Source organism: Oenanthe melanoleuca, chromosome 12 (assembly GCF_029582105.1).
Source record: "Oenanthe melanoleuca isolate GR-GAL-2019-014 chromosome 12, OMel1.0, whole genome shotgun sequence".
NCBI classification, from domain to species: domain Eukaryota; kingdom Metazoa; phylum Chordata; class Aves; order Passeriformes; family Muscicapidae; genus Oenanthe; species Oenanthe melanoleuca.
The window spans coordinates 5,793,977-5,815,903 of record NC_079346.1 but is presented as its reverse complement, the minus strand read 5'-3'; the positions used below and the strand labels follow the sequence as shown (position 1 = coordinate 5,815,903).

The 21,927-nt window shown below is 40.2% G+C and overlaps 1 protein-coding gene across 25 annotated transcripts in view; it reads right to left on the bottom strand.

The window, feature by feature from the left end:
- MAGI1 (membrane associated guanylate kinase, WW and PDZ domain containing 1) overlaps positions 1 to 21,927 on the bottom strand; it is a 326,216-nt gene that overhangs the window by 163,446 nt on the left and 140,843 nt on the right. For all 25 annotated transcript variants that reach the window (XM_056501109.1, XM_056501110.1, XM_056501111.1 and 22 more), the window contains exon 2: positions 6,044 to 6,160. In XM_056501109.1, the coding sequence (XP_056357084.1) occupies positions 6,044 to 6,160 (117 nt within the window). The remainder of the gene's footprint in view (positions 1 to 6,043; positions 6,161 to 21,927) is intronic.

Sequence of the window (21,927 nt, the reverse complement as noted above, 5' to 3'; positions counted from 1 at the left end):
TCACTTCAGCAATTTTTCCCAGTATACTGATACACTTTCATGCTCTCTATTCTAAAGAAAAGAACCTTCTGTAACCTGGTTTGCACATCCTTTTTATCAATTTATTCTGAAGTTCAGAAATACTTACAGGGCAACCCAGAGCTACAGGACTTTAAAAACTATCCTGGGAAATCACCTAAGTCTGCACATTTGACAGGAGTTCAATCACCTCAGCCCATTTAGTCTCTCTATTCCTCCCTTACCTGCAGATGAGGATAGTTATGCACAGAACAGCTTACCCAGCTCCTGGAGAAACTAAACTGCCCTTAGGAAGTTCAATTCTCCATGAAAACCTTGAATTCAGAGAATAAGCCTCAATGCGCAGTCTACAATAACTTCTAAAGTTTTCATATCAGACCTGTGGAGTTCTGTTGTTCAGTATTATTGGTTTTGCTTAGGAAGGAGAATTTTCCTTTGCACCAGGAGATCACTTGGAATAAAGAAACTTTCTCTGAAAATTCCCACTGAAATTTGAGAGAGCTCAGGCCAGCCAGGTGCCTGAGTGTTGCTGGCTTTTCCTGAGACTCCTCACAGATCACTCAACACTTACAGCTATTGATTTTTACCCATTTCTTTCCATTTTGCTCCATGTTTCTCTATAAGACCAACCTCAACAGCTGGAGCTACTGTTCTGTAATTGAGGACAGAGGATCAGATCAAACTCTGGGAAGGTGAGAGAACAGACAGCAGAAATCAAAGTGGTAAATCTCTAACATTCAGATCTCCAGTCAATTAATCTCAGGACATGAACTTGTTTTGGGGAAGTCAATCAACTCTTGAATGATGACCTTCTGACATTTTAAAAGCCAATTTTGTGAAGCAAAGGGGAAAAATAAAAAGAAGAATGCTATAGAGTGTCTAGTCTGACTTAACTCTAGGCTAGCCACTATACAGTTGCCTTTTCATCTACCATCAAAAAGACCTTGCACCTTCCAGAGCTCTGCTTCTGAAGACTGCAGTCTGCCAGGGAAAGGAATTGCACAGCACTGAAATAGGATTAGCTGCTATTTCAGTCATATCTGCACCAGGTGTAGTGCTTTGGCAAGTAAAGGTGCAGACACCAGACCCACCAGAGCTGCCTCTGCAGGTCACACAGGACTGAAACAAGTGGAGAACCAAGTAAATGGGGAAAAAAAACAAAATCAAACAATGTGCTGAGATAAGCTTTAATGGAAGCATCATCTTTCTGATTTCTCTTGATGCACTTCAAAAAGAAAACTGCTGCCAGGCTGTTGAGTATAAGCAGATAGGACAAATAGCCAGTACTGCATGTTTATGTTAAACAGACACCTTCTGCCATCATTCCAAAAAGAGGAAGACAATCCTGTGTGTTCAGCCTTCTGCAGGCTGCTGCATTAGTACCTTAGAGTAAGTTGCTGTCACACATCTTTCTCAATAAACACTATTGCACAGATATGCCCAGGCAGGGCTGTTGGGATACACCTATTTAATGGATATACTCTTACACGAACTTCCAACTAATCACAAATTCCACGAGGTGAATCTTCACATACAACAATCCTGTTTGGGAAGGTCTAGCTCCTAGAAACACTCTCTGAACCCTAAAGCCAGAATATCAACACACAGCACCACTCACCCTCAGCCTCCCCCAAATCACACCAGCTCCTGTGAGATGGAATCAAATGAGGCACAGGGTGCCTCACACAGCTGATAAACCTTCCCTCTTGCTCTCAAAGTGTTTGGACTGGCAAAATCGAGCTGGAGTAAGTGAAATACACTCTAGAAATAAGGTGTGCATCAGGTCTTTACAAGCAGTCAAAGCACCTCTGGTAGAGGCATGGCCAAGGGGTAATTGTGGAATTGCTGCCATCTCACAATACAGTCCAAGCTCAATGGAGCCATTACTACCCCAAAACAGAGCATTGTTTCTGGTCATCTTCACTAGGCACAACAAAACACAGGGAAAATGTGGTACTTCAAAACAAAAGGAGGAAAAGGAACAGCTAGAGATTTGAACACCACAATACTAATTTGGGTGATGTACTGATGGAATTTTGTCTACTTTTGACAATGGAAACTACATGCTAGGAATGAAAACAGTAATTCATCTGTATATCTATGGGAATAACTTTGCCCAAGTTTTAAAATCCTGGTTTTTCTTAAGCAAAAGAGAAAAATATTCCAAAGTAAAGGCTTGGGTGAAATTTACAATTAAAGCTCAGGAAGAAAGTCAAGCAAATAACAACCCAGTGGTGAAGTAAAAGCTAATCCAGTGGCTGAACTACACTGACTCTGTTCCAAAGATTTCTCCATTGTAGCATGGCTTTATAACCACTTATACACCACCAAATACAAACAGGTCTTCCTTGGTCTTGGTCCCAGCTTATGCTACTGCTCAAGTTGTAAACTCAGAGGAGAATGCCTTGGGTCTGTAAATAAACCCATGGGTTTGGTGTGATAGGAACAGCAGACTCACAACAACCAAACTTGGAGGCCACCTGGAATCTTGTCACAGCTGTTGTTTACTACAGAGCATTGCAGGAAAAAAAAATCATCTCAGTGGGGAGCTGGGAGCTGAGGGTGTGAGGGCTCAGAGGGGCAGATGGCACTGAGGAGCAGGGCAAGAATTCACTTTGCAGAAATATGTGTGTGGCTCACCAGCTCATTTCAGCAGTACTTCACCTTTGGGTCCATTTCAAGGTCTCATTTCTTTATGACAGTTCCCACATTTAGGGATGAAAACCTCTGATTTCTCAGAAAACCATCCTGTGTCACCCATACAGGCAAATGCTGATATGGTCCCTGGGAGCTGACATCATCCCACTCATCCTCAAGGGTTCACCAGAAAATAAACCAAACTCTCCATCAATTCTCTTAAAGAAAATATCTAAATGAGGCTGAAGCAGTGTGTCATTAACAAAATAATGGGGCTGAGCCAAACATCCTGCATCTTTCCTCCCTTCTGCTTGATCTCTGTCTTCTCCAAAAGCTGTCCTGGCTTCACTCAGCTCCAGAGCCAAGCACAGACAGGCACAGGGCTGCGTGGGAAACAAAAACCTTCTGGGTTTTCTCACCACCTGCACCAAGCAGTCAGGGCTGAATCCTGTGCTGTTCTCACCAGAATTTCTGGGCAAGAACTGGTTAACAGCACCTTTTTCCGTTTTGCATTTACTAATTATCACTTCATTTAGCCCTTATATTAGTGCAATAAAAAGCAGCTGTCAGGCCAAGCATGCTCAGTCCAAGTGACCTTGTGCTCTTGTTTGTGTTTACCACATAAGCATCAGGGAATTCCATTTTCAAAATACAAGGCTTCATAATCCATTAGCACTAGAGATTGGTCCAGGGCTCTGGATTTAGTGGTCACATGTACTAAGGAATAAAAATATGAGTGTACAGCCAGATTAATCTCCAGACCTGTAAAGCATCCCAACCATGCAGCAGTCTCATTCCAAGCCACATATGAATATTAGCATCATTCCTAAAACCTACCATTAAAGCCATCCCCACAGCAGAGGAAGCAAAAATTAAATGCTACCTGCCCAACAATTTAGAAAGTGTGGAGCCACACAGTAACTCCACTCCTCAGGTTTTACACTTGTTTCATAAGTGAAACAAAAGTACTGATGCTCTTATTATTAGACCAACAACCCACATCTCCCCCAGCTATTTTGAAAGGCAGGAATCACTTTCACTGCCCTTAATTTTAAATCAAAAGCAAGTCCAAGCAGCTTAGCTCACCATCAAGTTCAATAAATCAGATAAAAGAATCAATGGAAAGCATTTCAAAATGTAACCTTGGTAACGTGTAAAATGTTTCCCCAGAACTTACACTCATTTGCTTTATTTGCTGTTTTAGGAAATGAAATATCACACATAGGTAGAAGGACATTAGCATCACAACACTGCATCTCCCAAGCCTAACACTGCACTTGCTCTCCTGGAAGGCACTTTTTGCAGCAAGCCCTAAAAATCTGCAGCCTGACAAGTTAGGTGATTGAAAAATAATCATATTTCACATTGACAAAATGGCAAAAGGAAGTGTTCAATAGGAAAAAATAATCCATGTTTATTCTTTATGTCCTTTTATGTTCTTTAAACATAATTTGTTTCGTGCTTTTCACTGATAAAATGAGCATAAACTCAATGGTGTTATAACAGCATCTGCCATTTGAAGAATCAACATTTGTCAGTGTTACCACTCAATTTTAACTGGTCTTACACAGCCCTCCTGCATGCAACACTTAGACTGCAAATGACTACTGCTGTGTGCTCCACTATGTGATATTTGTTGGCAAATACTGATTTTTGAGTTGCAGCATAATTATTCAATATTTATATAAGTCTACCAGGATAAACAATCTCTGATTCACAACGAGACAGAAAACTTCAAATTATTTTGCTGCTTATCTCAGTATCCTATAACTAAGATGTTTACTAGTTCTCATTCCAGCCTGATCTAAAGGGCAAATCATTATTTCCACAGCTCAGCCAAGTTAAGCAAAAAACCCTTTTCCTAGAAGAGTGTCCCCTGCCACCTGGAGAATGTCAAACAGAGGTGTAACAAAGTAGGATCACTCTCCACTTTCTGTATGTCTTCCCAAAATGCCAAGGACAGTCTCATTTTGAGTAATGATCCTGACCTTCTAAAGATTACCATGCTCCAGAGTTCTTAGTTTTTCTTCTGGTTGGTTTTCTTGTTGCTTTTTTTCCATTAGTTTGTTGTTTTTTTGGTTTTGGGTTTTTTTTTTTTTTTTTTTTTTTTTTTTTGGTTTGTTGGTTGGTTTGGGGGTGATTTTTTGTTTTGGGTTTTTTTGGTTTTTTTTTTGTTTAGTCTGGTGTGTGCTGTTTTGTTTGTAGTTTTTTTTTTTTTTTTTTTTTTGAGTGAAAATAAGCATTTCTTTCTTGGCTTTGCTAACTCTTGTTGCTTATCTCTTACATGAATCAAGGATGACCTTCCAACAGGGGCAGATGCCATCAACAATGGCACCCTGCCATAAAATGCTGTTCATTTCTACAAGTTAAACAAGCATCACAAATAAAGTTCTGCTCAGCTAATAAAAATAGAAGCCACTTTTTTATTCACAGGTTTTAAACCAATAAGCAGCATTGACCATTGTGATATTAACACAGACTATTTCTAAGCCAAGCAATCACTTCATGGCAGTTTTTTTTAGGGTTTTTCTCCAAAGCAGGCATCACAAGGCTTGCATCACACCATCAACTGCTCCAGAAAGGTAATCAAAAAAGCCTCATTCAGAGATGAATCATTTTCCTTTTCAGCCCTATCTGCTGTCACACATAAAAATCTGCCCAAACTGGAAACAGTCTCCCCCACAGCCATGCACACCACCACAGGAAGGCTGCCCCAGAAATAAAGATGGAATTCTCTTCCCTTTCTGTTTGAATATGAATATTGTTAATTTTTTGGTGGATATACTGAAGTAGATAAGGTATAAATATTGTAATTATTATGATGATAATTTGTATAATATATGTTTATTTTTATTTTATTTTTTCTATAATGGTGTGAGATTTAGTTAAATAGATAAACTGCTTATTTATGATTTTTTTTGAGTTTGGAGATACTGTTTTGTTAATTTTGTATAATGTGAACAAAATAGAAAAAAATCAGTTGTTAAAGTTTTTTAAAACTAAACAGTCTAATAAGAATTAACACTTATATTATTCATTCTTTTAACTCAATAATTAAATTCCATGACTTTCAGTGTGATACTAATTAGCCAATCAAAACCTACTACCTGAAACCCATTTAAAAAAAAAAAAATTAACACTAAAAAAACCACTCAAAATCCTTCATCTTGTTCCAAAATTATTACTACATTATAAAAACCTCAAATTTAAAAATTGATTTAACACTTTTATTTAACACGGTTTTAACTTCATTATTTAAATTTAAAAGCCTCAAGTCAAAAAACAGCGTTGTCCAAAAAAAAAATCAATACCAAAAGCCACAAAAAACTCGAAACATCCACCAGAATCTCCGAGCCCGGAGGTGCAGCAGGTGGAGGTTGTCACTTACAAGGCACAGCGTGGCGGTAGAGGTTGTCTCTGATGGTCTGCTGCAGGTCATGGTCTGGAGACCCCTTCTGAAACCTCTGGTTCAGGTAATGCCTCAGGTCTTTGTTCAGCCTGCTGCCTGCAAAGAGAAATAAAAAAAAAACCAGCCATTTATTTATTTCTAAGTGCACACAATTACCATTTCCAATCGAGGCAAATGTTAGATTTCCATTCAGAGTCCCCTAAATTATGGCATACTGGCTTTATGAGCAGAGGCTCAGCTTCCTCTGCAAATGGCTAATTACCAAAAATAACTGGCTGTAAACAAGAGGTCTCTCTTGTCTCATAATGCATCGTTCTTCCTGTGCTGCTAAACAGATCATCATTCCTGTTTATCACTTATTTGTCTGAGCAAATGGAGACAGGCAGACGATGGGAAAAAAGAAGAAAAATATTAAAGGTATTGCTGTTGCAAGTCTCTGGAGGGTGAGCTGGGCAGAGAGACAGAGGCAAAAGCTATTCCCATTGAAGCTATTAATAAAGCTGAACATGGCAAAAAAAAAAATCAAACAAGTGCTGTACTTTCCACTGGTATCTATCCCAAAACACAGCAGGAGTTACAAAAGTATTGACTTAATGAGTTAAGAGCACCCAAAGTCCTTAAAAACAACAACAAAAAACCCCAATATCCAATGCTTTTCTCTTAAATCTGTTTATTTGCCTGTTCAGGCTTGAATGCCTTCAGAAGTGTGAAAGAAGATAAATGAGTTGAAAATGAAACAAAAACAAACTAACATACAAAAAAAAGAAAAATAAAAGAAAAATAAATGTAGCTGTTAATGAGCATTGCCAGTTGCTGAATACCAAATCATTTTTTGTAGCAAAACATATAAACTGGAGAAACTTAAAGAAGTCTTTTCCCAAAAATACTTCCAAGTTTGGAATAATACTGACATTCATTTGACTGAAGAGCAAAAACAGGGATTGAAACTCTTCTGCTCTAAAATGAAAAGGAAAAAACCACTGGAAAAGCTTCTGAGAAACACAGCCAGGATGATCAAAGCCTGGAGCACAAGGACCAAGACAGGGATGCTGCTCCTTGCTGGGACATCAGTCCCCAACATGTGCTGAGGTCACCTGGGGACTGGGCACTGTCCCTCCAGCACAGGGGCTGGGAGACAGCAGGGAGAGGCAGCCAGGCTGAGAACCATCACAGCCCAGAGCCCACGGGCTGGGCAGTGCCCTGACAGCACTGTGGGACAGGCAGCTGGCTCAGGACATCCAAGGCAGAGGGAAAAGCACTTGCAAGACAAACCCATAGGGGGCTGCAGGACCACAGAGTGGTTTGGGGTGGAAGGGACCCTAAAGATCACCTTGATCCCACCCCTGCCACGGGCAGGGACACCTTGCACTGACCAGGCTGCTCAATGCCCCATCCAACCTGGCCTTGAGAAGAAGAGGGAAGAGGAAATCCCTTGGGCTTAACATTAATTGCTGGTGGCTGGGAGACCTGGGAAAGAAATGGGGGAATATCAAATATCTTGTTCTTTTCCTTCCCTTTGCCAGGCACCTTATTTGTGTCCCTGGCTGGAGTCAAAATCCTGGACCATGGACCTTGGGCTGAACCACTGCAGCTGTTTTCAGTCTTTTCTCATTTGCATTCTGATTTTTTTGATTGTGAATATGTAATGCAGAGATCATCTCAATGCATCTGGACACTGAATGCAGCCTCCCAGTTGCAGATTCCTGGCTGGAGCCTGTAGGAATCACTGCAGAGCAAATAAAAAATAATAATAATACTGCAAAGGAGGGCAGTTGGACAGTGGGTCTGGAGGCAGAAGCAGCACCAGGCAAATGGTGAAATAAGAAAAGAGTGCAGACTGTTACATGACTGTGGGCAGGATAAAACTTCTGCAGCCCTGCAGCATTTTACCAGAAATGTTGGTTTAAAAACAAAACTAAACACAAAAAACCCCAGCAGTCTGAAGTACTACATCAAATTTTAAAAACAATTTTGTGATTTGTATTTAGATCCTCCTGACAGCTTTTTCTTTTAATTAAATCTCTAACTGAAGAAAGAAAGACTCAGGCAGCAGGCCCAGCTATTAACAGAACGAAATTTTTAAAGATCAAGATGCTCATTACAGAAATGAAACAACAAAACTGAAATTAAGTGAGATATAATTGGCTCATAACACTTTCCTGAGCAACACCAGCAACACCCCTCCCTCCCAGAGCGAATTATCAACCCATTTTCTAACAAATGGTCTCCAGTTATCACACCATAAAACTTGTTTCCCACATAGGAGGGTTTGGTAGGCTTGTGGGATACAGTTTTTCAATATCAGAGCTGACTTTCCAAACTCCAGATGTTTGATTTCATACCACGTTGTTTTATTCCAGAGGGAGACTGGGCACAAAAAAGAGCATCTGCTGAAATAATAAAGTAGCTCTTTATCTTTTAACTAAACAGTCCATATATTTCTTTGCACAAGAGAGTAAGGCAAGGTGGATTTCCATAGCTAAAAAGGACAAACATGACAAACTGTTAGGGTATTATGCAAGGGCTTCTTCCAGGGAAGAAATTAATGCACAGAACTGCATGCATCACAGAGAAAACTTTCTTCCAAAATACTGTGTGATCCCTGATTCCATGATTTATGTCACAATAATGTCTTGAGGTGAAAAAGCTCTGCTGAGCTAGGGCTTGTTTGACCACGGAATATATGCAATTTAATGATGATATCTGCTTTTAGCTTCCCTCTGTGCCCATTCCATCTAGCATCTCAGGCTGTTATGGCCCCGCTGGAAAGTTTGGTTATTTGGTTTATGCAGGAGCTGGGATTTCCCAGCTGAGTCACTGAAGCACTAGTTAAAAAGGCACTTGCAAAAAACAGGGGCTGTAGCAACACTTTCACTCACACAAGTGTCCCCTCTGGGGGCTCAGAGTGATGCTTATTTCTATTACGTTTATTTTAGGAGAGAAGGAAGAAGAAGGAGAAAGAAAAAGAGGCAAAAAGAAACCCAACCCCCAAAAAGCTTGCTGAGCTACGTTCCTGTTCCTAAATTCCAGGAAAGTCTTGACAGAAATTAAGTTTCTTGCAGCCCTGATGCTCTCAGCATCAGCTCAGCAGTGGCTGAGGCCACAAGCAGGTTCAGGAACTCCTTCCAGTGCATGGCAGAGGAAAATGAGCCAACACAGAAACTAACTCTGTGTGGGAAGCTGCCAAAGGGATCCAGCCTGGAATGTGTTGGATTTTTTACCATTTGAAATGCTTCTCTCTGTTCTGATCTCTTCCAAAAATCTCCCCCCTGAGTTGGGATGGCACAGACTTGGCACTGGCTTTATTTAGTAGGTTCTAGTGCTGCACACAAGTTTGTAAACTGCTACACCCTTAGTCCAAAATGTATGCACCCAAAATCTCTGAGAACCTGAAAAATATGCCAGTGACATTTAAGCAACCTCATCTGTGCAAATCTCAGCTGCAAAATTCACTCTGATCCTCGGGGGCATCACTGGCTTGTGCAAACTCCCTCTGAGACCAAGCCTCACCTCTAGTGGCTTCTGTCCATGCACCAGCCACCAAAAGATGGGCAGAACCACCTCATTTTATGCAAAAATCCTCCCCTTTCTAAAATTTAAATCCATTTCATTGTGCTCAAGAAAATACTTACTTTAGAGAGGAGCTGTGTCAACCAGAACCATATATTGGATTTCAAAACACTCCTCTGTTCTCATGGAGACTGGATTTTACATTTACACTTTTGAGATCCTTTCTTTTCTTCTCTGCTAAAAGGATGTGAAAAGATACAGCAGGGATAATAGTGGAGGGACAGGAGATGCAACCCAGGAACAGCAGTTTCCAAGACCCAGTGCTCCATTCCTCCTTTGTGCTGGTCATGATATGTTGGAAATTGTTTATTTGCAAACAGAGAAATCACCTTGTTATTTCTGTAATGAAAATTAGACTGATATATGTAACTTAGGTTACACACGCAATAAATGAAAAGCTCACCAAAATTTATAATTCACAAGTAAGATGTTCAAAGATTTTTTTGGTGCCATTGCAACAGTTTCCCTTTTTTCTCTGCTGAATAAAATCAATGCCCTTTTTTAATGAGAAGGTACAGGCAGAGAACCAACTTTTCACTGCCTCACTCCTCACAGTACTACTCCAAATGTGAGATGGATCCATTTTATTATCTGAATCCTTTGAATGAAGCACAGAGCAAAATGGCTGGTTTAACCCATTCTTCTTAATTATTATTCTGTATTTTAGAGTACATCTATCATCCTCCCCAACCATTACACCATAGCAATATTTTAATAGTAAAAAGAAACCCAAGGGGGAAATGTCTCTCATAGCTAAAAAAAATAAAAATATATACTGACATATGGTTTGCTGAGAAACAATAAACTGTCAGGTTTTTGTAGCTCAATGTGTAACTTGGATGTGTTTGTGATTAATGAAAAATATTGACTGTTTCTAAACACATTGTTTTCAAACCCAGCAATTCTGTCACACATTTGTCCTCCAACACGTACCTGATATATAGTCACTAGGGAAGCTATGCTTTGAACTGTGCTGTGACACTTGGTGCTGAAATTCCCAGTTTCTGCAGGAAGAAAGCTGCCTGTGGGATCATCTAACACTGACTTTGCTGAGTGAGAACAGCAGCAGCACAGAGCTGGGGCTGGGAGCCCCTCACCTTATCACCACACTGCTCCCAGCAGGGAAAGCAGGCTGCACAAATGACCAAGCAGAATCTGAATTTTTTTCCCCCAAGAAAAAGCTGAGTGTGAACATCTCAGGGCTGCCAGCACCTTCCTGCCAGCTGGTGGATGGTCCATGCCAGGACTGTGCAATATGTGTGCTCTGAAAATGTATTTTAAACTCGTGCTTTACGCCTTTGGAAACTATCATTCCATAGTTTATGTTTCTATTAATTACTGCAGCTGTTTGATCCCATTTCTGCTTGAGATGGTCCCAGATAATCCTGATAAACAGCCACACTCTGACAGAGCCTATAGATGCTTGTGCAAAGATGGGTCAGGGTCAGGCCTGGGACACACTGGTCCCTGACCTATATTACACTCCTCTAAGCAGATTACACCAGTATATATTTTTTTTGCTTTACCCTTCTTTAGGAAGGCAACCAATTGCTACATTCACAGTGACTGATAGCATCTGAGCTAGAAAAATCTATTTTCCATTCCTGAATTGCAGCAGAATGCCTCTTCTCCTGTCAGGATCTCTGTTTAAAGGTGTCTTTAGCAGAGGGATTCTCTGTGGTCAGACAAAGACCATTTCAAAACAACAGGGACATGAAGCAATGAAAGGTTAAAGGCCTCACTAAAGGGATAAAAGTGCAATAGAGTCATCTGGATTAAGACTCTCTCTCACCACCCTGATGTCTACATAGAGAGGGAAGGATTCAATTTTTTAAAGACACAAAGATTGCACATGTTGGATTTGCAGTATAAACCCCTGATTGTAACATACTGTCTTTCATCTGAAGATCTCCATCTGAAGGTATTTAACTAATAAGTTATCATGGTTGTCAGGGTTTTATTTCTGTGCTACAAAATGTAAGAACTGCAGATAAGGGAGGTGGGGGGAAACCTACAAAAACCAAGCCAAACAAAAAAAGATCCAAACCCTGCTCGTTTAGAGGCATGAGCAGAGAACTTGCAGCTCATGTTTTCTAGAGCAAGTGGATTTGCAATGTCAGCTGATTGGCCTTACAGGCTGGGGCTCTTCACTTGTGCTCCTCTCTCCAGGGCTCCAGCAGAATGTACTCAGCACAAACTCATCTCTAATTAGAGCCAAAATAGCTCCCCTTAACTATTAACTGTTAACTAAGCTGGTATAAATCTAGGACTCCCTTAAAAACAACAACCTATTTTTAAAAGAAATGTTAAAATATTAATAACATAACTCAAGACAAGTTCTCAATCTGTTGTTAAATCCTTACTATAAAGTGGGGTGTAGACAGGGGCTCCTGGAAAACAGAAAACAGTTCTTAAAACTTTTCCAACAGCAAAGCCAGGGCATCACCACTGTCTTTTACTAATACTTGCCATCAATTTTCCTCAAGTCCTATTGCAAAGGTGGCCCTGATACTCACACATATATTCTATTAATGCTTGGAGAGATTAATATTCTATTTCTGGGAAAGTTAACAGAATCATTTTCATGGTAAGGTCCAGGAGGCAGCAACCCATCTTAGAAGGCTGAGTAGATTTTTATCATTTAACAAGACTGCACTAGTAGCCACATCATCATCAAATATTCCTAATCCCAGCAGTTGTTATGGAAATGATAATAGTTGGTGCTGTATCGTTTCATCCTGTCCCATCCTTGTCTTCCAGCTGCTGTCCAAAAGTGATTATAAATAATGGGGCTATAAAAGCCATTCAATAATTAGAAGATTCATTGGCCATATGCCAGCAGTGACAAAAGAGAGTGATTTATGTAAGATGAGTCTGTCACATCTGCCAGATCACAGTTTCATTACGCCTGTGGCTTTAAGGTCACAGTTTAGCACTGTTCAACAGCCATTTGTCAAGGGGGTGCTGGGGAGAAGAGGTGAAATACATCATGGCTTTGTTTGCTTTCTTGTTTTAACTACTAAGTAAATAAGTAAATAAAGTCCAGTACATACATTTGTTATTTCATGTCTCTTGTGAGGTCAAAGACACAAGGAAACATTCATCATGGCTGGCCAGAGCTCAAATAAGATCATGAAGAAAAAACATCCCATTTAAAAGCCTTAAGAATTCATGTGGCTTCTTAAATTCAATACAATCTAAGCATGTTCTGTCTTCCAGCCACCCATGAAATGAAGGTACCTTGTAAACACATAACATGTTGGTAAATTAATTGCTGCTGCATTTTCCTAACACAAGTAAACTCAAAAACCTTTTATGGTTCAGTGTTCTAAAATGATATTTAAACATTGCCATAGGAGTTCAGATTAACAATTAACATGGCTCAGCAAACACCTAATTTGATCCCAATTCCATTTTCTCATCTTCTTTTCTTCTAAAAAAACAAACAAAAAACACCAATGAATTTTTATTGTTGGCTACCAATACTAGTACCATAAAGTCCAGATGTTTAAATGTTCCCCATAAATACTTCAATAGCCTCATCTGTTATTGTCAGTGATTGTTTTCATTCCAATGTGGACAGAAGCCTCTGGTGACAAAATCTACTGGTATGAGGGTGCAGACTGGATCTTTAATGGAAATGCTACACCCAGTACCAACTAATATATTACTTTAATTTGTACCAGCCTCCTAAAAGCAGACTGCAGTCAGATGCTGCCATTATTCTAACAAATCCACACCATAACAAGAGCAAAATCACTGCTCACCCTTTGCCTACCTCCTGAAGTAAAACATAAAATACTTCTTAATTTTTATGCTTTAAGAACCTTCTCCGAACAACAAAGCCTCACCCATTGCAAAAGAAATTGTGGAAAGAAATTATGATAAGATAAAGGGTTATGCCATAAAGAGCTGCACAAAGTTACAGGATGAGCCACCTGCACAGCAATAAAACCCCACTTTGGTGGAGCATGGTCAAGACCTGAGCAGCAGCAGCCTGGCTGCTGGATCAGCAGTGAGCACTTCAGGCATTCCTGCCTGCAGAATGAATAACACTTGCTATTTTATTACTGAGAGAGCTCCTTAAAATGTTATTTTAGGTGTAAGATGTGCATCTGAAGGAGATGTATCCACACTGAAAACTTTCAGGTCGTGCTCAGAATCAGAGCAGGCAAGAGCCTTCTTGGCACAGCCCCTCTGGTATCACTCTCAATCTGCATGGCTGAGTGAACCAGCACTGAGGTGGTAATTCAGCATTTGCTGCTGCAGAAATGCACTTAACAGATCATAAATCCCTGGTAAAACTCTTCTAAGAGCCTGTCACCTCATCTACTGCATTTGCAGGATGCTCCACCTTATTTTTTCTGTGCATTAATAGTGATTCGTATTTCTACACTAAATTTAAACAAATAGCCTTTCAGCTGAGAAGGGTCAGAAAAACCCACAGAATTCAGGCATTGAGGCTGAAATGAAAAAATACCATTATTTATACACCAGGCCTGAAAATTTTGAACATTTGTGACAAATACGCTTCTGTGGCTCTCAGCTGAATTCAGATCAGCAACAACTGCAAATGCAGCAGCAAGCCCAGCCTCTCTCCCTTTGGCCCCTTCAAGCTTCTGGTGCCCTCAAAGTTTCAGCCCTGAATTTCTTGAGGGTCCTGGAGAAGGAGAGTTCCTTCACCCTCTGACACCTTTGCAGCCCAGGACAGCCTGACCTGGGAGACAGAGCCACGACTGCATCCCAGGAAGGGGAGCCTGCCCTGCCATGGAGAGACAAATCAGACCTTTCTACCTCAAGAAGGATGTGTTTTACTATTTTCTTCTTCAAAATACTGAGGGTTTAAGTTCTCCTCCTCTTCGTGGTATCATTTGTGTCCATGTGGAGCCTATAGCATCGTGACAGTAGATAAATGATGACATTTCTCTAGAGAAAGTGGCACCCTACCTGCCCCAGGTAAGCCTAAGGAACAGAAAATCTGATAGACAGGAGGCAAAAATACAACAGAACATGCTGCTCAAGGAACAAGAGCATATGATGAATAGAAGAGGGAAAAGCAAGGTCAGAATTATTAATGACTGCTGGCCTTAGACACCTGTAAAGCACATCTGAAGTGGCCAGGCACAAAGCTTCAGAAACATGGTTTGCCTCACACCCAGAGGGGTGCTGCAGATGTGGAGCCTGCCCCAGTCAATCATGAACCCAACTAACTAAAAGCTGGAGATGAACCACTCCTACTCTGTTACTGACTCATAGACCTCTGGTCTTCCCCCCTGCCATTTTCAAGAAATACTACAAGCTCCCTGCTCTTGCCTCAGCTTTTTGTTTTCCTTGTTCACTTTTAAGAATCCACAGACACATGACAAGGAAATTGAGACTTTTGGGTGGTCTCTGGGAATGATAGTAGAGAAGCAAGGTGAGCCAAGGTTAGAGAAGGGACCTGGGAGGACAAATACAAAATATTTTCCTACTAAAATGAAAAATCTCTGAGATAAAACTATAAAACACACAAACTTTGCTGTGTTTTTACAACAAATCTCAGGAGGTACATGAACAAAGAATAAAGTAATGGTCTTGTTTCAATGAAGTTTGAATTAGCATCATGCTAAATACTTTATCCAGCTCTGTGGCCATGCCATTGTTGACCCAGGGTTAACTGGCTGACAATTAAAGCCATGTCCATAAATGCCTCTGCTTGGCAGTGACCTTAAACCAGTGCCCAGAGCACAGGCTCAGCCCTGCAGAGCTCCACAGCCAGAGGGGACTGCAGGCAGGCAGAGGCATTGCTCTGAGCAGGGCATTCTGCTTGCACACAAAGGCACTGCTGTGCTGGGCACTTCATTCTGTGCTCCAGCAAGGAGCAGCAGTGAGGAGCATGAAGCCATCCATAGTGGCAAGGAACGTTGATGTTGCCACGTAGGCTTTAAAAAAAAACCACAAGAAAAAAATTTTAAAAAGAAGAGAAAAAACCCCTCCTACACAACTGAAGTGAAGGCAGAATGGAATCTCTGTAAAGGCTGCCCTGGTGCAGATCTGAAGGATTCAGAGGAGCAGCTCCCACCCTGTCTGCTCTGAGTTTCATCAATGAACACAGCCCAGCACAGCCTGCCTGGGAGCCACACAACACATTTGTCACCCACACTGCTGCCTGTGAAGCCACCTGGGCAAGGCAGCATCCTTCCTGTCCCTTCCTCTGGAGATGCCAGCAAGCTCTGCCTTTTCTGGGATGCAGGGAGGGCAGGAGGTGAGGAAGAAACTCTGTAGCTAAAATGATAAGAATGGGAAAACCAAGATGAAAAGCACTTGCAGTCTTTCACTCCAAGGAAAAACCCATTTCTGGAAATGAGATGCACATCTCTGTCTCCTAAAAGGAGTTGCCATATGTTCTAAAAGTAGGATATAATATTTGAGCTGCAAAAGCCAAATCAGCTTGAGAAACAGACGGCATTACAATGCTTTAGCAGAACGAGCCCCCTGTAACAATATGCCAACAAACTCATTTTCTAGAATGGCACTAGGAAAATATTTGCAAAATCTGAAATCCATTCCCTAAATACAGCATTTGGTTCTTCCAGAATGTGAAAAATGTGCCACACATATGCCAGAATTGGGAATTCTAAATAGCTCTTCATATTCTTTGATTTTTTGGCTTGCTTTTCTCTGTAATTTTTGGAGATTTTTTTTTTAAAACTTGACCTCAAATTTCTTGAGCAGTCACTCTTTTTTTTTTTTTTTTTTTTTTTTTTTTTTCCTTTGTTGCTGGAGGGACAAATTCCCATGGCCCAGCCAGGTCACCTCTGAATTTTGATCACAGGGTTATAGTTTTCCTCTCTGACCTCCCAGGCTCCAGGACACACCTCAATATTAACAGTCTAATTTCCAGAGGTACTGAATACATAAAATCTAATGCTGACAACATGTGACTGTCAGGCTATAAACAGACACTAAATGAAGATATTGTCAGAACACTAGAATTTTGATGCTTTTTTTCAAGTATTTTTTTCCCTCACAAGTATCTCTGTCACATACAAAATATTGGCCTTCTTGGAAGAAACCTTATTCTAAAAGAGCACAACTCAGCTTAACCTCAGATGGACCTCTTTTATTTTTTTTTAACTTTTTAAAATATAATTACACATTTATGTACATATAGAATAGATGCCAAACCACTAACATACAGTGCAGAAAAAAAGCACACAGGCAACAATGCTGTGTGATTTAGAAAATCAGGCTCTCAAAGCTGAATATAATTATGAGCTAAATCTGTTGGGAAAAAACATTTAAATGGAAAAATGTGTATAAAAGTTGGGAGCTGTTGAAGCACATTTTACAAGAGGCCCAAAAAGCCACAAAAAATTGAGTAAGGAGGTCACACTGGTTTAAAAACAAACCTGGCTTATAGGGAAAGTCACTGCAGCTTTTTTCAGTTTCATGTTGGAGACAAAGGGAAAACAAGACCTAAGCAGCCAGACTAGCTCTGGTTAATTATTCTAACTGCAAGCATTTTTGTTTTATTTTTATTGTACCATTGGAGGTGTTTTCTGAGGGTTGGAGGATATTCTCCATCCCTGGGAAATGTTACATCAACATTGAATGTTTTTTTCTTGAAAACTCAAGATTAAAGAGAAATTGATTCAACTTAGTTCTCTAATGTCCTGAGCTATTACTTGGAAATGTGATTTAGGAAGGCAGTGTTGAATAGGAAGGTAAAGGATCTGGAAGAATGGGGGAGCCAACAGCAATTTAAAAGAGTTCAGAGCAAAATGATGCAATGAGCTGAATCTTTTCAATTGCTCAGGTGGCCAAGAGCCTGGGCAAGTTAAGAAAACCTTCCTGGTAAAAGGGAAGTGTTAACATGGCTATTCTGTAAAAGCAATTCAATACACAGCATTGTGGGCTTCCCTTTTGTGCAGGAAATGGAACTGAAATTCTAAGATCAGATTTTACAGCATTGACAGAAGGAAGGAGCTGGCTGGAGCAAGGAAGAACTATGGCAGTCAGTTATGGGTTTTAATAAAGTACTACTACATCTTACTGGCAAACCCAAATGTAAAAGTGAGAATGAATGAGGACAACGTTGTGTTAACTATTGCACATGAAGTCATGTGAAGAAAAATGCTCTGATTTTGGGGACTGTCTCTATCACACAGAACAACCCTTCTGTAACCTTCATGTTAAAGTCTGGTCAAAGGCAACAAATAAAATATTGAAAAACACATTTAAAACAAAAAACCAAATAAGCTGCATAGTGTTGGTCTTTAACATAAATATAATCCTTCATATGAAGCAAGTTTGACAATAAAAACATTTAAAGGCACATGAAAATCTTACTAGGGTCTGTAACAAACTTCTCTGCCTTGGTCACAAGGTCTTGTTTTTTAATGAGTTTAGGAGTGCCTGTATCATGTTTCTGTCACCCCAGCTTTTCCCTCCAAGAAACAAATATGAATATTACAGATGGTAAAGCCCATATTTTCTTGAGCAGGAAATAAATGTTTACGTGCAGCATATAGCAAAGCATATATTTCCAGAGACAATAGTTACAAGATTTAGACTTATTAGTGCAGGAATTTTTAATGGAAAACATGTTTTTGGGGCTAAGAATTTTAATTACAAAGAAACAGCATACAACTTACTTCTTTGGATATAAAACAGAGCAGTTCTGCAGCGGAATAAAAAGGTCTCTTTTGCTGAAAATATTGGAATACAGAGAGAAACACTCAGCTTACGTGCATGGTGGGTTAGATATTTTCCTGGTTGTGCTTTTGATCCCAAAGTGGTATTTGTCAGAATGGAGACATTCCTCAGGAATGTGACATTTCTGCAGAAGCCAGACTCAGCTCTGATGGTCCCATGCCATACCCTGCCCTGATCCCAGGCACAGCTCCTGAGCTCCAGGCTCAGCCAGCCAAACCCTTCTGCTCACAAGCTTCTTTTCTATCCCCATCTTACAATCTTTGCACAATGCACACTGCAGAAATAAGAATGAGCACACCCATCTAAAAGAGGGGGCTACTGACACCCAGGCTTGATTTTCCCACTGCAAGCAAAAAAAGTTAACCTAAGTACCAGTTCAGCTCTGAAGACACAAAAAATTGGTACCTCCAGAATGAAGTTTCACAGATTCTGGTACAAATGGAAATACAGGGGTTTTTTTTGCAAGTGGGGCCTCCCTTATGTGAGCACATCTACTTAGCTGCAGGCATCTTGCACTAAAAACAATTAACTGGAAAATACAAGACCAGAAGTGGGCAAAATAACAATTTCTCTGAATTCCAAGTGGAAAGAAACACTGGTTTCATTCCCATTACATTACCCTTTCCAGCAGCAGTTTTGGTGGCATTCCTGTCTATCCACTATGAATGCCTTTTGTGAAAGGCTAACAGGAAAAGCAGAAATGAAATGTTCATTCAGGCTTTGCTGCTGCCTTTGGCATCATGGGATCTTCCATTTTACAGGACACAAGTAGACCTGGCCATACTTTATGCCCATTTTTACCAATAAGTTCTGGCTCTCCAGACTCACGTGGTTCTAATCAATTTGCAATTCTGCCAGGAAATCTGCATGTTCAAGCAGCAGCTTTATTGCCATTGCCATTAAAACCAAAACCAACAGCCACTTTATTTTTTATATTTTGCTAAGAATTCTGATAATCCAGCTACAGACTACAAGAGAGGCAATAGAAAACAATGAGAATTAGCTTTAATTGTCTAAATACTAATTCTTTTTCCTTAAGATTTTTATTCTTTAATTTTGGAGAGTTCTTCTTGTACCTTCTCAGTTGGCTTGCAAACAAACATTTTTCAGTCTCATTTAATCAAATGCATTTGGATGGAGATCCCTAACACTGACTCTGAAATGGAAAGCTCTAATCAGCTTAACCTCAAATTCATTTTATGCTTCTCTCACTTTTGGGAGTGCAGTCAAAGCTCTGGGGGTTTTGCAAGCTGAAAGAGTTTTTAAGCAGCACAGGTTCCTATACTCCTGCTACAGGAGGGGAAAAACAAGGTGTAGAGGTTTAAACTGATGCAACAAAAGATGCAAGAGAGCACAGAATGGGCCTTGCATTTCTGCTGAGTGAATGTCACTGTGGTTTCTGCTTTTGTGCTACTCTGAGGTTTCAGAAAGCTCTACCTCCAGTCATTAAGTCATCAGGATTTTTGTTTGCTGGCTTAAAAGGATTTTGGGTCAGGACCTCTGAGCTTGGCAAGAAAAGGTGTCGGACAAGGATCATGCAAAAGGAACAGCTCTTTATCAAAGGAGCAATCCAGAATAATGCACTGCTCCTGCTGAACAGTCCCACTGCCCCACTTTGGGAGCCTGAACCAGGGAGAGGAACAAAGCAGGAGCTCTGGAAGGCAGAGTTTGAAACAGAGCAGAGCATCATGCACAAAGGCATCCAGGAGCCACAGATAAAAGTTCACAGAGGGGACTCAAAATCCCAAGTCTCCTCCAGACAGGAGCTGTACTACTGTCACCAGCTCTGGGCTACTCACACTCCTGCCAATAACCCCCATGGTGAAACCTTCAGTTTCCCAGAAATAAATTCTGCTGGTTTTGAGTGACTCTGGCCAGACTGGTTGGGTAAACCCACCACTTTTGACAGGTGTTTTTTCACACCTTTGCCATTTTTTAAAAAAAATGCTTGCCTAAATATTAATTAATTGCTCTAATTTTACATTTCTTTGAGCCTGGTCTTCCTTTTAAGTCACGGTCTGTTTGATAGTTAAGCTTTTATAATAAATTAAAGGAGCGTGACCCTTTCTCAACATGATGCTCCCCTGGTCCTGCCTTTGCATCTCTGCTCAGACCCAGAAATTCCATTTAAACAAGGTGCATCCACAGCTGCTGTAGGAACACCATGTACCCATTACCCAGCACAGAAATGGCAGATGCATCTACACAGGCTGACAATTGATTTACTCATAATTTGCAACCCTTTGCAAAGGAACTAGACTTCCTAGCAATCAATGAGAAAATAACCTTGTTAGCAAAAAAGCCAATGTTCTTTTAAATTAATCAGTTCTTTTTCATCCAAACAGTACAGATAATGAGAGAGATGATGACATTTTACATGACCTATAAAAAGTAGTGTTTCTATTTTAGGCTCTCCTTCATAAGGGTGCCAGGATGATTATGTTTTGTTTACTGGACAAAATAATCTCTTATTTGTTAAGGCTTGAATGCAATTTTATACAGCACGAAATTTTATCTTCTATTGTCTTAATTATCATCTGGAGGGTTGAAGCATGAAATGATGGCACAGAAGAAAATTAATATTAATGTGTTCTAGCTGCAATTTAAAGAGAAAGGACTTGGAGCTTTCTTTTGCTGGTGTGCTTAACATGCCACATCAAACTAGTGAATTATATCCCATTTAGCTGCTATTGTTTCTCCAAGTAGCATGAAGGAAACAGACACCAACCTTCTGTAGATTTGCTACATTCCCAGTGTTCAAACACACAACCTTTTCCCCTAATTTCCTTTTACATCACTTGCTAAAAAGTGTGAAAATGTTTCCTTAGGATGGCGTGCAAGACTACACCACTGTTTTTAGTTCTTTGTATGACACCTTTGTCACCTACAGCATGTTCTCATGCCAGTGTGAAAGCACAGGCAGCAGGAGCCTTTTCTCTCACTTACCTCATTTGCATCCTAATAGCCTGAGAATTCAGGGGAAAAGGTGCATTTATCCCGGGAGGAGATGGCAAAAAAACCAGAAAGTCTTGGATGATGAGCAGTGCACAGTGACACCAGTGGGTTTTCTACCTTCCTGGCTAGAAATCAAAGGGGAGCTTTGTGCACTGATTATAAATTAAAACAAACAAAATGCATGGTCTGACCACCTCAGATTCCAAAAGTACCAGTAGGGATTGAAAACGAAAGCACTCAGATGCAATGAAACATTGTTTAATTCTTTTGCAGTTTCATCCTGATGTTCCAGCCCTGACCTTCCCAGGTCTGAAGAAGAAAGGGAGGAACTCAAAGGTTTAGTCACCCTTTTTTTGGACAAGAAGAGCAAGGGGATTGGACTTTGTTTCAGGGGCTTCATACACACTGTTAGAAATTTAAAAGAAAAAAAAAACAAACAAAAAACCCCAAGAAAAGTATCAATTAAAAGGAGGCTGGTTTCCAAATTTGAACTGATATGATAGTCAAGATATACTGGCAAAAAAAAAAAAAAAAAAAAAAAAAAATCTGTATTTTAGGCAGATGAATTTAGGCTACCTGAAAACATAGAAACAAAGACTTTGCATGGCTTATCAATACAATTAGATTTAAATTAAGTTTTA